This window comes from Zootoca vivipara, chromosome 14, assembly GCF_965207765.1.
Source record: "Zootoca vivipara chromosome 14, rZooViv2.hap1.1, whole genome shotgun sequence".
Classification (NCBI taxonomy): domain Eukaryota; kingdom Metazoa; phylum Chordata; class Lepidosauria; order Squamata; family Lacertidae; genus Zootoca; species Zootoca vivipara.
Genome location: NC_142597.1, coordinates 30,011,894 through 30,028,746, shown reverse-complemented (window position 1 = coordinate 30,028,746; position 16,853 = coordinate 30,011,894). Strand labels below are relative to the sequence as shown.

Here is a 16,853-nt window from a genome sequence, read left to right as displayed (position 1 = left end):
CATAAATAAGGAAATAATTTTGTGCTGTGCAGATCCATCTGAAGTGGGCAGGCCTCCATCATTCAGGAAAACCCGGGGGGTGAGTTGGCTGCTGCTGCCTTTGGGAAATACCTCCCACTGAAACAGAAAGACACTCTCCACCTCAAGCAGTTTTGTTTTTATTTTAAATCAACATAAGCAAGGAAAAGAAATTGCACATTCACGCTAAAACCATCAAAAGGAATGATCCAAGTCTTCATTGCGATGTTTTTTTTTTTTAAAAAAAGGTCATTCTCCCCATCCTCACAGACGTCATCCCACTCACACAGTTGACGCTGGCACTCTGCACACAATCAAGGGAAAGGAGGGTCCCAAGCTGTTTCCCTTAGCAAGCTCAGGATGTGGTGGCTACCTGGCTGGGCAGAGACGTGACTGAGGTAAAGGGAGAGAAGCAGCCCAAGCTCAGGAAGCACCTGTTGTCTCTACCTTCACAGAATTGGGTTTCTTTTTTGGGGGGGAGGGATACTAAGGGGGTTCTTAAAGACAGCACCGTTCCCATAGCAAGGCACTGCTCTGCTTACTACCAGCATGCCAATCTCATTTATCCACAAGGCAGTGATCTGTGGAAGCCTCATTCTTTTAGAAACCTCCTCCACCCCACATCCAGGGGCTGGATGGAAGCTTTTGGCTACTGCCCCTCCAATGGCCCAGACAGAACACTCCCTCCCCACGCCAGGCACCCTCTAAATGTGCAAGAGCTCTCAAGCATTACAGGACAGACAGAGCCACATCCACATCTATAAAACAAGAACATGGAATGGGACGGGGAGAGGGGGGAGGCAGGCGAGGGGCTCCCAGCTTGAGACTGCTGCAGCCTGGCCACCTCCCACTCCTCAGAGGTCCCCGCCCCAGCTAATTTCCTAATGAACAGCTTTGCACTTTCACACACTTCTATGAACCAAGCTTGAAGGAATTCAAAGGCAATTTAGCTTAAATACAAAAATAAAGTTTCATTTTGTTAAAAAATGTTTAAATACTTTTTTCTTAAATTTAGAATTAGGCAGGCTCACGCACACTCTCACACACCGTTGTCTCCACTGTATGAAAAAAGCTGGCAGACACTGGGCTTTCGCGCTTCAAGGGGGGGGGGAGTGAGGAGCTGGGATGTTCTGTCCCAAAATGAAGGGAGCTCCTTAGAAGAGGAGGGGGTGCTCTTTTGCTTGCTGGAGCCTCTTGCAAGCAGTGATGTGTAGTAGGGCAGCCGGCATTGTGCCATGGCAACCCTGGCAGACTGCAGAGCCCTTCCACATTAGAGCCTCTTCTCTCCCATCAAAATCCAGTGCAGGAAGTCAAAGGCGCTGGAGTTGTGCAGCCCTGCTAGGGAGGGCGGCCTTGCTTCACCTCCCTCTCCTCCCAGATGATGCACACAGAGCCGCCCCCCGCTTAGCACTGCCAGCCTCCCAGTCTGAAAACTCCCGAGTGCTTGGCTCCACTCAGCACATGTAGCCACACAGCAGCGATGCTGCTACCACCACCGTCCACACCCAATTCGGCAGGGTTCGTCTCCCTTGGAGACAAGACAGCCACCCACCAAAAGAAATGTTTACAGCAAGTCCGGCATTACCAACATGCCGCCACACATACAATTAAATTCTTCCTCCAAACTCGATTCACAGAGCAATTGAGAAAAAAAAAGGAAAGGGAAAGAACACATTCTGTGAGCAGAACAGACAAACGGATGATTGGGGGGGGGGGAGATGGAAGAGGGCAGGGGCTCAAGTGAAGCAGCAGCAGCAAGGGGGTGGGGTAGGGAGCTACCTCTTTGCTCCCACCCAGCATCTCCCTGACTGGAGGAGGTTCCAACCACAGAGGAACAGTGATTAGTGTTTCGACGAAAGGCCCCCAGCACAGTGGCTGCAACTATGGAGCCTTGATAAGGTGGCTTTTGCCAGCTGCAAAGGGGCTCTGAAGGTGGTGTGAGCGGAAGCTGTGGGCCACAGCATCATCGGGAAAGGACCCCAAGCCCTTGGTGAGGGGGGGCCTCTGCCCTGGATCAGGAGAACCTTCTGCCACTTGTCTCCAGGAAGAGGGGAGGGAGCTCCAGGTGGAAACTGGCACACCACTGCTGGCCTCCCCGCTGCACACCGCCCTCCCTTGGCAGCCGGAAAAGGGAGCAGGTTGGGGTAAGGCAAGAAGGTGGATGGGAGGGAGGAGGGATCCACAAGGGGCTGCTCACATGGGGAAAAGGGAAAGTAGCCGATATGTACAAAATTTAATCCAGACTCAGTCATGGACTGTTCAAGTAAAAAGGGCTTGGTTTCTCCTGTCCCGTTTGTGGGGGTAAAAATTGCTCTGGGTAACTTCCTGCAGACGTCGCAGACAACGTGGCCCCTAGGTCAGTCAGTCCTGCTGAGGGTGGGCTATAGAAGCAGCAGCCTCCGTTGGGCAGGTGCTGTGCCCAGGCCAGTCTGGGCCCGACAGCAGGTTGGCCGGGAGCTGGAGCCCAGCCAGGAAGTCTCTCTTGGCTACTTCTTGCGGGTATGCTGCCTCCGGGCTTGTAGCCGCTGGCGGGAGCCAGTCTTAGATCCTGCCCCAATGGAGAAGGTGGGGGCTGGCGGTCCTGCAGGGAAGGACAGAGAAGCAACAAGAAGCCCCACATCAGTCTCGCCTGCATAGACCGAGGTCAGAGGGCTCCCAGCAACAGCCCCCTTCTGCCACGCAGGGGCAGCTGGATGAGGGGGAAATGTATGCTGAGGGATACCACAGCCCCCCACCATTCATCCAACCCCCTCAAGTTCCCAGGGGGCAAGGAAGCAGACAGAAATCCTGCCCCATAAAACTCTGCTCATCTTCCCAGACTCTTACCAAAAGGAGGTCCGGCACTTCCAAAGGTGGGGGTGATGGATGTTCCAAAGGAAAGGGTGCTGCCCCCCACTGTGCCCGCTCCTGGTGCTGGCGAGCTCTGCCCAAATGTGGGTGGTGGAGCTCCTAGAAGACCAAAAGGTGGTGAAATGAGGGGCCCATCAGAGTAGGGACATGCATCCAAGGGGAAACAAGGGGAGAGAAAGGAGCCAGGGGCATGGCTGCAGCAGACCCACCCTGCCCTCCACCTCCCTTGCCCAGGACCCAGGTATGTGTGTCCATCCCAGGTTGGGGAACGACTCACCTCCAAAGGCTGGCTTGTTCTCTTGTGTGCCAGGGATGCTGAAAGCGAAGCCAGAGCTCTGGCTCTGGGCCCCCAGAGGGTTTTGTGCCAAGGAAGATCCAAAGGGCGTTGCCGCTGCCCCTGCCCCCCCACTCTGTCCACTACCAAAGCTAAAGCCCACGGGAGCCGCTCCAGAACCCGCAGTGCCAGCAGCAGCAGCAGCAGCAGCTGCACCCATGCCAAAGGCATTGACTGCTCCAGGGGGCTGGTTGGCTGCCCCAAAGCTGAAGGGAGTGGGAGCTGAGCTCCCAAACACCGAGCTTCCTGCACTGCTGTTGCCGCTTGTGGTCTGAGTGTTGGACCCAAAGCCTGACGTAACAGAGGTTGTGGGCGTCCCGAAGGAGAAGACAGAGGTGGTGGCTCCAAACGCTGGCTGGGTGGTGCTTTTTGCGCCAAAGGATGGCAGGGGCCCAGGCCCACCGAAGGGTGTCTGTGAGGTGCTGCCAAAAGCTGGTTGGGCCGCTGGCTGGGAGAAGTTGAAATTAGCTCCAAAGCTCACAGGCCCTGCAGACGGCTTGGTGGCCGCCTGCTGACTGTCGGCAACTGTTGTGTCCAAAGCCAGCTGGCTGGTGTCCGTTGGGTACGGAGGCGGCGGCTTGGAAGCCGTGCCAAAGCCCCCTGTGAATGCAGAGGCGCCAGACCCAAACGTCAGGGGAGGCTGTGTTGTGGCCAAAGGGGCCGTTGTGGCGCTGCTGTTGCCGAAGAGGCTGAAACCTGCTGTTGTGGTGGTGGTGCTGGGAGCCGCCTCTGTGTTGCAGGAGGGTGCCTGGCTGAAGGCAGAGCTCACCAAGGGGCTGAGAGTGGGGCCTGTGGGGGCAACCAGCTTGCTAAATTGGAAAAGGGGAGCAGGGCTGCTAGTAGATGGGGCCCCAAAGAGCGAGGGATGCTGGGATGATCCTGGTGCGGTGGCAGAGGTGTTGCTAGGTGTAGCCGTGGAGGCCGGCATGGTGGACCCAAAGCCAAAGACTGCCTTGCTTGAGGAGACAGCCGTGGCGTTGGCTGTGGTGGAGAGCAGAGCTGCTGCGGTGGTGGTCACAGTGGCCTCCAGGGGAATGGGGAACCCAGGCGTTGCTGTGGTGGTGGAGCTACTGGCGGGCAGGGTGGGCATGGGCGTCGCCTGGAAGGTGAAAGGCGAGGCAGCTGCCACTGTTGCAGAAAGAGCTGAGGTGGCTGGTGGAGGTGGAGCCCCAAATACAGGCTTGAAAGTGCTGCTGGAAGTGACAGGAGGAGTGGCCAAGGAGGAGGGCAGAGTCCCAGTAACCGGGGCAGGCCCAGTTGTGGTGGTGCTGTTCATGGAGAAACCCAGCCCCTCGCTCTTTACCAGGCTGCCAAAGACGGGCTTGAACATGGGTGCTGCCTCAGGCGCAGGAGAAGCAGTCGTTGTTGTTGGCACAGGGGCTGCAGGAGGGCTAGTAAGAATCCCAAAGAGGGTGCTGGGCTTTGCGGCAGAGGCAGGCCGTGCTGGAGTCTGGCCCAGCTCAGAAGAGGAGGCAGCCATTGGGCTGCAGGTGCTGCTGGCAGGCTGGGCAGCGCTGGAGGAAGGAGACAGTGCTGTAGTAGCCAGGGGCGCTGGGACACCGAGTGACAGCAGTGGGGCCTTGGCCACCTCAGGGGAGCTCATGGGCATGGAAGAGCCCAAATCCAGGGAAGGAGAAGGGGCTGACAGCGGAGGGGTCTCTGCAGCAGAGCCAGCACCTGGAATAGCAGGGGAGGAAGAGAATTGTCACTATATCAGAGAGGAAATTCTGCTCATCAACAACAACAGTTCTCTGTTTTGCATCAGACAACCATTATTTTCTCTCAATGCTCCCCGACCCCCACCAGATATCGCAGAGTCTTCAGCTTGGTTTTAAGTTGCAGTGTCAAATGAGAAATCCTGCAACTTTTATATTCTCCTTCTGCCACCCAGCTGTGATTACATACAGGGAGGTTGAAGAGGGCCGGGACTTAACTCTTGACAGAAACTAACACCTGCACACCGCAAAGAAGCAAATTGTGGGGGAGGGGAGTTTGTGCCCTCAAGAAACTCGTCAGGAATTCCAGAATATTGTGCCAACCTCTCTCCCCACCTCCTCTGATGTAGTTAACTTTGTCCATTAATCTCTGGAAAGTGGCTTAGAGTAACCAGCTGGTTTTGACCTGAGACTTAAGGTCTCCTTGATCTTAACAAGACTGGACATTCCTCAAGGAAGACTCTTCATGAAGCTACAAGCAAGTCTATCGCACACAGGAACGACGATTTCACAGACCACCTTAAGAACAGCCACCAGGAACTGAAACTCCCACCAGCTGTGGGCTAACACTGCTCAGCTTCCTCCAGTCCCAACATCATACAGCACTGCTGGCTGCGGCTGATAGGAGCTGCAGTCCCAGAAAGGGAAACATGCCTTACAAAGCACACAGAGGTAGAGCAGGGGCAGCCAAGGCAGCGCCCTCTCCCCACATGTGGTTGGACTACAGCTCCAATCATGCCTAGTGACTGGCTGTGGTTGGCTGGGGTAGGTGGTAGAAATCAACATCAGGCTGGCTACCCTGGAAGAGGTTCTCCTGCAAGTAGGCACTCCGAATTAGAGAAGCTCTCAAGGTAGGAAATTCCGGCTCTTGAAAGGAAGTGTTACCCAAGCTATTTTTGTGCCTCCTTGAAAAACTGCAATTATCAGCTTTTAATGGTATGATGCCTTTAAAAAACCCAAGTAACTCGGATCCTTTAGCGCCCAGGGTCATCAGGTGCCCTCCACCAGATAAAAACCCCTCTGGAATCTCCCTCCCTCCCTCACCCACCCCTTTCCACACCAGCATGGCTAGGTTTCTGCAGCAGGAAGGCAGGACACCCTTGGGAAGAGCTGTACCCTCAACCACATCATAACCAAGCTACTGTCATCCCCCAAGGCCTCCCCAAACCACTCACCAGCCTGCCCTGAGGAGTTCTGCCCATCTTGCATCTTCTTCAGGCTCTCCAGGAGGGGGTTGGTGCTGGCAGCTGTGACAGCCAGCGACACAGCGGTGGACTTGTTAGGTATTGTCCCGAAAGACAGGGTGCTGGTTGGTGAGGTCATCGGCACTGAGAGGCTGGGAGTGGAATCTGTTGGGGAGGACCAGCATGTAAGGACAGAGTGCTTAGGGCTTTAAAAATATATTAAGCAGGATATAAATGCAAAATAAACCAGGGGGACCCAAGCACAACAATCACAGAGGCAACCCAATGTACAATGTCCATTGATAGACCTGCTATTCCTGAAAAACACTAAAGGGACGTTCTTGAGGATATCCACAATTCCCTGTTTTCTGTTTTATTTTACTCTGCAAGCCCCTTATTCCAAGGCCCTCCCCTACCTAAACTTGAGGCAGTTCATACACAGAGGGGAGGGGGTGCTCCTACCAGTCTTGTCTTCCAGGACTCTGTTGAACCACTGCAGAGCAGCCGCCTTTTCTGCATCCAGGTCAGCAGAAGTGACAGAATAGCCCAGCTGAGGCGGAAGAGGCTGTCGAAAGAAGAGGAGGGACATTGCTTGCTTCAGTGGGCACCCAGAGGAAGGAGGAAAGGCCCTCCAAGGGGAAGCAGAGGCAGCAGCCTGACACCAAGACAGTCTACCTGGCTCAGCCTTGTTTACACCAGGAGCAGTCAAAGCGGTGCCCTCCAGATACGGCTGGACTACAATTCCCTTCACTTCCTCCATTGGCCATCCTGGCTGAGATGATGGGAGTTGGTAGTCCAACAGCCCTGGTAGGCAACAAACTGGTGATCCTGGTGCAAGCAGTAGCTCCCCAGGGTTTCAGTCAGGGGACATTCTCAGTCCTACCTGTAAATATGGGAGATTTATTGTGTTTTAATTTGTTGGAAGTCACCCAGAGTGGCCAAGGTAGCCAGTAGCCAGATATGATGAACGGCAGCATAACAATATCTGGCGACCCACAGGTTCCTCACTCCTGGTAGATACAATGCCAGTGCTGAAGTAAGTTCTGTGGGTGTCCCAGATCTGCAACCTTTGACTCAGTCAAGGCAAAGGGCGGCCAGAGTCAAGAGCTTGGCACTCATTCTCTCTCACTCCAAGCTTCTCATTTCTTGTCCTCAAGGCCAACTAAGTCCAGAAAAAGGAACAGAAGTAGCGTACCATGGTGAAATTATCTTCCCGCCGAGTGGAGAGCAACTGGATCTTCCGCTTGCGCTTGCCAGTGCTGCCTGATGAAGGTGGCGATGCTGGTGAGCTGTGCCTGCTCTGCAGGGGCATCTCTACTGCTGCAAGAAGAAGAGGCCAAGGTTGGTAAGCCCATGATTTCATGCAGGAGACCCTGCCCAGCCAAAGGAGGCTTGGGATTTTGCAGCACTGGTGGCCTGTTTCTAAATACTGTCACTTTAAGCTTCCAATAAACCCCAGGTGGACGTAATGTGAACATGGGAAGTGAGAGGAAAAACCTTCTAAAATGGGGTGGTTGAGACGTGTAGCGTCCAGCCCTCCAGATGTTGCTGAACTACAACTCCCCTCACTCCTGACAGCCAACGTGGCTGAAGGCCAGGGACAGCGGAAGCTCCAGGGAGATCTGGACTGCTACATGTTAAGACACACCCCCTGCATCTGGCCATTCTAAAGTCTTCCCAACTAGCCTGTATTGAGATAAACATTCTGCCCGCCCGCCCGCCCCACCCACCAAGAGTTTTGCATTTGTTCGTTTTTTGCTTTAAGATCATCACGACAGAATCAATGCCACATCAATTCTGGTTCCTGCTCCAGGTATGTCCACCTTTTTATTAGCAAAGCATCCCTGCCCCCTCCCACCTGCCTACTCACACTCACTCTTCTCTGCTGGCACCTCCTTGTCTGTCCTCACAGGTGTGGAGTTAATGGACTGGTGAGACTCGTCATCCCTGGAGCAAAAGGAGAAAGCCGGTGAGACCTGACTCTTGAGGACTCATTGCTCTCAAGACTCTGGCAGGTGAGGGGGGTGTAGCTAGGGAAACGGATGGATGCCTTGGAGGACCCTTGCTATAAAATGTACCTTGTGCTGTCCGAAAACACCCACATTAAGGAGTCAGCTTTCCCATTTCACAGAATCCTACCTAAGGGAGGGGCCTTGCCTATTCAAAGGCAAAGTTGGTCTTGTATAAGACCTCTAATGCTTTCACTCAGGAACAGCACTCTTTTCCAGATGGTGCATCAACATAGGAAAACTGTGGCAATGTGAAAGGAAAGGGAGGTGTTGCTCTGGATGGGAACCATGGGGAAGGGAGGAGTCCTTGAACACCCCCCCGGGCCGGCCTCCTGGCCCTTCCCGGCCTTGGCCCCACACTGCCACAAGCAGGGCAGGGAGAAGGTACACTCACGTGAGGCTGGCGTTGGGGTATCTTGCTTTTTTGTTCGGCCTCTCAGGTGTCTGAGAACGGGAGGATGCTGGGCTGGAGAGAGGAGAGGTGCTTGGGCCACTCCTCTTCCACAGCTGGAGGAGGGAAGGAAAGAAGACAGCAGAGGCAGAGTGAGATGGCAGCATCACACATCTCTTAGCTGGAGCTCTAGTGAAACCACTTAGCACAGCCTCAGCCAACCTGGAGCCCTTCAGATGTTGCTGGGCTACAGTGCCCATCAGCTCCAGCCAGCAGATTTAGTCCAAGAATGGAGAACTTATGGCAGCATTCCAGGCATTGCTGACTGGAACCCCCATCACCCTGACCATTGGTCGTCCTGCTGGATGGGCTGCTGGAGTCTAACAGCATCTGGAGGGCACCACAGATCCCCCTGTCTTAACAGATATAAAATGAACGAAATAGTGGTGCCCCGAGTATTCCCTAAATCCTGGAACACGGCAAAAGTCACAGGAAGATCAGAGTCCTAGGTCTGCATCCTCTTACAGGTTTTGCTTTTAAAATGCAATTACAAAATCTTGCCGACAGATGAAGTAACATACTTTGTAACCACGTTCACACCCCGCTGTTCTCTCATAGAATTCAATATGAAAGTGCTTTCATGGGGGCTTCCAATTCAAGCACTGACCAAACCCAGACTGGCTTCATGTCTGCCAGGTAGCTGGGTGAAGGGCCGACAGGCCAACCCAGATAATTAGAAGATAAAATAAGACGAAGTACGATGATGCAAGCAGTCAGGACACGGAGCAACAATGTTTCTAGGAGATGAAAATATTTTTGGAACTCTTGAGAGGCCTTTCATGTTCCATGTCCTAAAGGCATTTCATTTCAGGGATAACTTTCAAAGATTAACTAAAGCTATATGCTGTCAGCTGGGCCTTCTACAAGTGGGAACTCTCAGGGGCATCTCAGTTATCCAGTGTGGCTTTGCCATCCCCATGTTCAATTTTATCTAGAACTAGGGCGGCCTTCTGAAACCTGGGCTCCAGATGTTTTCGGCTAGGACTCATCAGTCCCAGTCAACACGCCATGAATTATACCAGTTGAAAATGTATAATCTCTTAACAGTAGGGGGGGGGGAACCTAAGCTTGACTTCTCAGGTATAAACTTTTGGTTTTTTAAATATGAGAAGAACAATTTAAAGATTTATGTTGAAGTTGAGACTTAAGATGATGAAGACCATTGAAAAATAACTACTGAAACATTGGATTTAGAACTGATTTTCTTATTAATTTACATAAAGCGATTGCCACTCAGTTGATATATCATGACTTGTGATGCTAAATATATAAAGTATTCTGTTCCTATACCATCTACTACCAAATTGGGATACAAAATACGCAAGTACAGCAAAAAGGCAAAATTAAGTGGTTATAATGAGATAAACGGTGTTGCAGAAATGTTCAATATTTTGGGGGAAATTAGCTTTTCTTTATCAGAAACTAGCAAAGTAAACGTGACTTGTGAGGGCCTCCAGCCTCCCTGACCATGGGGAAAAGAAGCCAAGGGACAGGCACGTACCTGTGAAAGGCCCCGGGTGGAACTGTAGGAGCTGGCGATGGCATTGCGGATGGAGCTGGGGATCCCCCCTGCAGGCAGGCTGTTGATGGAGCTGAGGGAGGAGGTGCGCGACCTCTTGGAGGAGCCTTCTTCCAGGCAGTGGGACAAGAGGAGGCAGCGCTTCAGGGAGCCAGGCCTAGGGGCAAGAGGCAGAGATGGCAGTGGCACTGTGAGCCACTTTCAACAGGGCTCCTCTTCTGTCAAAGCCTTGCTGGGAAGATGGGCCTTTTGCGGAAATCACCCCTCAATTCACATCCAGGAGAGCATGGAGAGATTTGCCAAACCTCGAACTTCTCTCCATGCATATGAACAATAGCCTCAATCTGCCTCTCCTAGCACAGCCCTCTGCACAGCAGCATTTCAGCACCAAAGGACACATGATGAAGCAGATCCAATTATGGTTTCTCTCTTTTTAAAAATACTTTAATGCAGGCGAGAGGAGGGGAGAGGATGGAGCTCAGGCACCTGAATTTGATTGGAGTAATGAGTACTGCTCCCCTACACTCCACCATTATGTGTTAATACCATTAGGAGGAAGCCTTTTTCCAGGCAAAACTCTCAGTACTTACTTGGGGACCAAAGATGCTGGGGCGCCGTTAGCCACCAAGGGCTCAAAGGCAGACTGTCCACTCCCGCTGCTATCATGGCGCCTGGAAGGGGGGAGAGAAAAGAGGAAACAAGGTCTTCAGAAAACCTGAGAGGGTAGCCGCCACAGGCATGGATCCAGTTCATTACGATACTGAGCGAGGCCAACTCAGCTCTCAGCCTGGCAAGGCAAGGGATGGCATAGGGGTGGATGCCAACAAGCTTGGAAGACCCCAGTTTAAATCTTGGTGCAACTTAGCAGGTGATGTAGGGCGCTGGTGGTTTACCATTTCATTCATTTTTTTGAAGGGAGCTATTCAGAAATTATTCAAATGGTTTTGAGAGAGGGGTCTTGCTCTTTTAGATTTTAAAGCTGATTGAAACTGAAGTCCATCTCAGCAGATTGAAGCTGATTGAAACTGAAGTCCTCTCACCCTCACCCCCACAAAGCCACACTGCAACAGTGCCATGGTCCAGTTTGGAAGCAAAGCCAAGCCAAACCATAACTGAGCATGAGGCTGAGAACAAGTGGGTGTAGAGTGAGAATCATGATTGCCACTCTCCTCCTCCTGGCTGCGCAACCTATAGCTAAGTCGCGGTACGACATAGCAATATGGGCTTGGGATTTGTCTCCCCCATGCAACCACAAGCCCAGCTGGAGGCCCAGGCAGGAGGAAAAGCACCTGCAATTTCACCTGCAAGCACCTGAATACTCTAGCACTTGTGCACAGGTCCCTTAAACAACCATGTGGTTCACCCACTTAAGAGACCCGGAGATATAGAGCGTTCCAACAACATGTAGGAATCTGAGGCTCACTATATCACCCAAGACCCCACTCCTGCCTTGATAGGAGCAAGGTATGACTTGGGTTGTTTCTGCCTTTTCTCAGTGATTAAGCATCAATGGTTCTGAGGCCGACATCTTCAGTCCCAGGATCTCAGCCCCTTTGTGCCCTAACAGATGTTGCTGGCAACCAGACAGGCCACTGCTGGCGGTTACCTCCTCTTGCTCTCCTGGCCACCTGGGACATTCTGGTCCTCCTCTCCCTCTTCCTCCTCCTCCACGGCCCTCTTTCGGCTCTCCCTGAGAGCGCTCAAGACCGTCTCTTTGGCGCATGGGTCCAGGGTACTGTTGGGCGTTGCAGAAAAAGCCACGGGGGAAGCCAGCTGCTCCAACCTGTGAATAGGAAGCAACAGTAGTCATAAGGAATCAGAGCTCTCCCGTATCCCAACAATATGCTCTCCCCCAGGAGGCAAGGTGTCCCCACCCGCCTGAATCCAGTGAGATCTTGTTGGCAAGAGTTATGGCTGCAAGGAGTCTCTCTCCACATCAGCCTGAGGGCTGGCTCATGACCTCACAAAGCTCTTCTAGGGCAACAAGCTGATGCTGATTAAGAAGTCATTCTAGGGCCATCAGGTGAAGAGAGGCTTGGCCACTCACACCAACCAATCAGGACTTGGCCTAATGAGGCAACAGGGCCAAGTGAGATTTAGGCTGTGTACACACCCTAATTTTACAAAAGGGATCCCACCAGAAGGGATCTTCCCAATTTCTCCTAGCTCTACCCAGCCATTTTTTATTTTTTTGAAATAAATTTTTATTGTTTTCCCCCATTTCCCCAATTTTTATTGTTTCCCCCCATTTTTTTAACATCATAGAACATATAATCAACAACTATGTAACATATAGCTTTACCAAGCTTTGGCTTCCCTCCTCCCCTCAGCAAGTAATTTATTTCATTCCACTTGTGCAATTTGCTAACATTACTTAAAATCAGGAATGTAGGATTTATCTCAATCCTGCTAGTGTCTTCATATCTTTATAATTATCTTTTACATACTCTACAAATTTACTCCATTCTTTCTGGAATTTTGTGTCATCTTGATCCCGGATCCTGCAGGTCAGTTTGGCCATTTCCATGTATTCTAACATTTTCGTCTGCCACTCTGCTATCAATGGTTCCTCTCGAGATTTCCACTTTTGGGCTATCAATATTCTTGCTGCCACAGTAGCATACATGAACAGTCTTTGGTCTGCTTTTGCAATTTCCTTACCCATCAGCCCCAGCAAAAAAGGCCTCAGGTTGTTTTTTTAGGGAAAGTGTACCTAAATACCTTTTTTAGTTCATTATAGATCAATTCCCATTTTTTAAAAATCCTGTCATATGTCCACCACATGTGATAAAACTCACCATCTGATGCCTCACACTTCCAACATGCATTATTTTTCATTCTATACATTTTTGCTAGCTTTAAAGCTGTCAAATACCAGCGGTATATCTACCCAGCCATTTTAAACATTTATTGGAATTGTGTTTTAGTCTGGGTTTTTTAAAAGTGTTTGGGCTTTTTGTTTTCTCTTGTTGCATTTTGTTATGCTTATTGTTTGTTGCTTTTGTAAATCTTTTGATTATTAAAAAATAAAAAATAAACCTATGAAGGAATTGCTTGGCTTGGGACAGATCCTAGCCAGACTTACAGTGGGGAACGGCAGAGGCTGCTGTCTGGCCGAGCAATCTTCACCATCACAGGGCTCCGGGTCAGGCTGGAGTTGTGGATAGACAGTCTGTTTTTACGCCGATATCCATCCCAGCAGATTGAGGGCAGGGTCCCCAGAGAGCTATACTGGGCCTGCTGGATTGGGTAGCGCCGCCGAGGGGACAGCATAAAATGAGGTGACGCAGAGAGGTGGTCCCTGAAGAGAGAAAAGAACACGGTCAGTCAAAACAGAGGGAAAGAAGATACTCAAAGAATGGCTGGTCTTTCCTCAAAAAGTACAAGCTGGAAAAAGAAACCCTCAAACTGAACAGGCAAGTTCTCTTCTTGGCCACTACAAGGGGTTTCTTTTCACAGGCATGATCCACTTTGTAAGAAGAACCTGGGGTAAACTACACATGTTCAAAAGCTGAGCACCGATGGCGCTCTGAGTGTTGATAACCTCAGCCACAAATAGCAAGACACATGATCCACCAGTTTACACTGCCGGTTGCTTTACTGCCCTGGCAAAATACTTGGCAGACACTGTCCTCACTACATCAACCTGAACACTAGTGCAGCAGTGGCTGGATTCAAGTGTGGAAGGCTTCTGTTATTCATCTGAAAGATATACATCAAACAATCTCCATCTAATTGTTAAAATCACTGCTGAGCTGTTAAGATCACCTAACCTAACAAACACACATGGAGGTTGTGAAGCTCAGATGCATCACATCAAATGTATGGCATTCTATTGAACACCCACATGAGCTCGTGGAAGGAGAGAGGGGCTCCTCTAACAGTTTAAAGTTGGCTGATTCATGTTCAAAGAAATGAGGTGCCGAAATGGGCTCCCCACCTACTTCATAAGGAAAAGTCCTGCCTCAGCAGCCTTTCAGACAGGAGAGAGATATGCTTCCTTAATGCAAGGCGAGCACATCATTCAGGCCTTCTATGACTTCAGGGATGCCTTTATGTAAGGCAATTTCCTGCAGAAAACAAAAATGTATTTCTCTCTTCACAGCACACATTTCCTGGACTTGCCATCTCTGAACTAATCACAATGCAGAAAGTTTTGGACAAACCACTTCCACACAAGGGACTGGAATGAAGTTGCTGAGAATCCTCTGTGAGGAAACAAGCAGATCACACTGCAGCTACAAGAAGAACCACACCCTGCATCCTGATGCTTCTCACATTAGCCATCCTGGTGCCTCTGGGAAGCCCCCAAGCAGGGGAGAAGGGGCAGAGGCGGCAACCCTTCCCAGCATCTGATTCAGAGGGAAGCTGCCCCTGAAGATGTCTGAAGGTTCCATTCAGCCATCAACAACCCTCCTCCTCCTCCTCTGAACATGCCATCTAAGCCAGGGGCCAACACTCTCCATATAATCCAACAATTTCCTATACGCCATGTGTAATTTGATAAACATCTATCCAGTCCCTACCTTAGTAGTGTTATTTGCTAAATAAAAAAGCCTCCAATACGTTAGCCTTTTAGAACACAAGAAGCTGTCCTACACAGAGCTTGGACCAAACCTAGCTTAGTATTGTCTGTATTGATTGGCAGAGGCTCTCCAGGGTCTTCAGCAGGTGACACTCTCAGCCCTTCCTGGAGATTCTGTCTAGGACATTCTGTGTGCAAAGCAATGTCCTACCACTGGGACACAGCCCTACCCCTCACAAGAAAGCTACTGCCAGCAAAAGGACACACACCTGAGTTGGGTCTTTTTCTTTATTGTTTAGATCATTTACACACCTAACTATTCTGTCTGAAACCAACATCACTCAAAGTGTCTAACCTGCCCTTTTCAAAATACAATGGTAAAGCTGATAAAGAACAAACAGAATCTCTCTCAACACAGTCTGGCACCAGGCACAACTGTTGATCCCAACTGGCACATTCAGCCTTGAGAAGAAAGCCTGGCTGGTCTCTAGGCAGTGATGGGCCTCCCTCAGGACATTCAGCACCCACTGCTTTCAACTAAAGCACCTGGATTAGCACCACACAGCAGGGTGATTAAATGTTCCAAGGCTTTGAATGAAAGTGAAACAGGAGGGAGGAGAAAGGGAACCTGAGCTTTTCTGTGTTGGAAGCCCCAAGATGAATCTGACAGGAGCTCTAGAAGAAGAGCAGCAATAGATGGGGAACTTGGAAGGATAAAGAAGCCCAGGATCTGATACTAAAGTGATATAATGAGAAGGGAGTAAAAAGACAAAAGCTGAATGACACTCCAGTGCACTGTCAAATGAAAAGCCTGGCCAGGCAAGTTATTGTGACTAATTGCAACCAGGGCCAAGAGTGGGAAATGATGCAGAGCAGAAAGAGCAACCGGAAGTGGGAGGGATGCAGTGAGGTGGGCAGGAGAGGTTGCAGCCCACATGCTCCTCCAGGCCATGCTGGGGGAAAGGTCTTGCCTGAAACCAAGTGTCCTGATCTGCCCTAAGCTCCCTTAGTCCCCCACAAGATCTCTACCAAGCGCCACCCCCAGAGACCCCTCTAGCAAAATCACTCTCTTCTTCCTGGAACCATCTTCCTGGAACCATCATAGCTACAGAAGCTGTCTCAACACAAAAGGCTAAACCCTGGGGAACAGAAACTGCACTTTTGGGCAGGTGCTCAACAGCAGGCAGGCAGGAGTGCCTTGCCCCACATGCAAGTGAGAGGGTGTGTGTTGGAGAAGAAGAAAGGAAGGCTGGGTTCAAGGTGTGGGAGGTGAACATGTGGATGGTTGAGGGAACTTTATTTTGCACATCCACATGCCCAAAGATGATGAAGGAGCTCCCTAGACAAGCTGAAGACAACCAGTGGAACAGGAATAATAATGGACAGGGTCAGCTTCTGTTCGGTTTGTTTTTCCATCTCCAATAAATGGGCATGTGCTCTTCTGGAGGCCCAGCTTATAGCACAAGCAGCAGGCGTCTTTCCTCAGCACAACCCACCCACCCCGCATGTACAGAATGCAAAAGAGCGCTCCTCTCTTCCTCCGAGCATGGTTGGAGGTTGTGGAGAGAGGAGTGTGACAAGCTTCTGCCCCCCCCCCCCGAAACATGTGCGGAGTGCAGAAGGGCGCTCCTCCTTTCTTCCTAGCGTTCTTGGGTGGGGGGCGTGGAGAGAGGACTGTGCCCGCCGCCCTCTTCTTACCCGCAGCACCCTCTTTGATGCTGCTGCTGCTGCTGCCGCCGCTTCCTTTCGGGCAGGACCGAGGCCGGTGAGGCGTAGCAGCATCCACCCCCCATGGCAGGGCCCCCGTTGGCCACGGCGGGGGAGAAGGCGCGGTGGGGCAGCGACGGCGGCCCCTTCATCTCCTTCCCGAAGCCGCCTCCTCCCGCCGAAGACGAAGAGGCCGCCCAGACTCCCCCGGCCGCTGCCGCCACGGCCAGCGAGAGCGCCGCCCCGGACAGGCCCAGCAGCAGCACCAGCAACGATAGCGACGCCGCTGCCGCTGCCGCCGCGGCCGCGGGGAAGGCCCAAGCCCGGCCGCCCTCAGACGACCCTCCGCCTCTTCGCCGGCCCCGCTGCTGCTGCTGCTCTCGTTCGCGAGGATTCCGCCGCCGCGACGGAGGCCACCAGCCCCAGCCGGGCCCCGACGCGCCGCCGCCCCGAGACATCGAGGCTCCGACGCGCCGCCGCCGCCACGGCCGCCTCAGCCACTCGCGCTCTTCCCTTTCCCGTGCCCGGCATGCACCGCGCG

At 51.8% G+C, this 16,853-nt stretch overlaps 1 protein-coding gene across 3 annotated transcripts; it reads right to left on the bottom strand.

Moving 5' to 3' along the window:
- Positions 1–142: 142 nt before the first annotated feature.
- LOC118096960 (nuclear envelope pore membrane protein POM 121) lies at positions 143–16,853 on the bottom strand. 3 transcript variants are annotated; one of them, XM_035139431.3, is made up of 13 exons: positions 16,304–16,853; positions 13,166–13,381; positions 11,687–11,863; positions 10,671–10,751; positions 10,063–10,237; positions 8,505–8,617; positions 7,972–8,048; positions 7,297–7,421; positions 6,564–6,666; positions 6,093–6,266; positions 3,146–4,879; positions 2,845–2,967; positions 143–2,599 (listed from the first exon to the last, which is right to left on the bottom strand). In XM_035139431.3, exons 1-13 carry the CDS (start codon positions 16,768–16,770, stop codon positions 2,505–2,507), a joined length of 3,660 nt encoding a protein of 1,219 aa, XP_034995322.3. In that variant the 5' UTR covers positions 16,771–16,853; the 3' UTR covers positions 143–2,504. The 3 variants fall into 3 exon arrangements, with proteins under 3 accessions (XP_034995322.3, XP_034995323.3, XP_034995324.3); XM_035139432.3 differs by having other exon boundaries at positions 7,297–7,418; XM_035139433.3 differs by having other exon boundaries at positions 7,978–8,048; positions 16,304–16,785.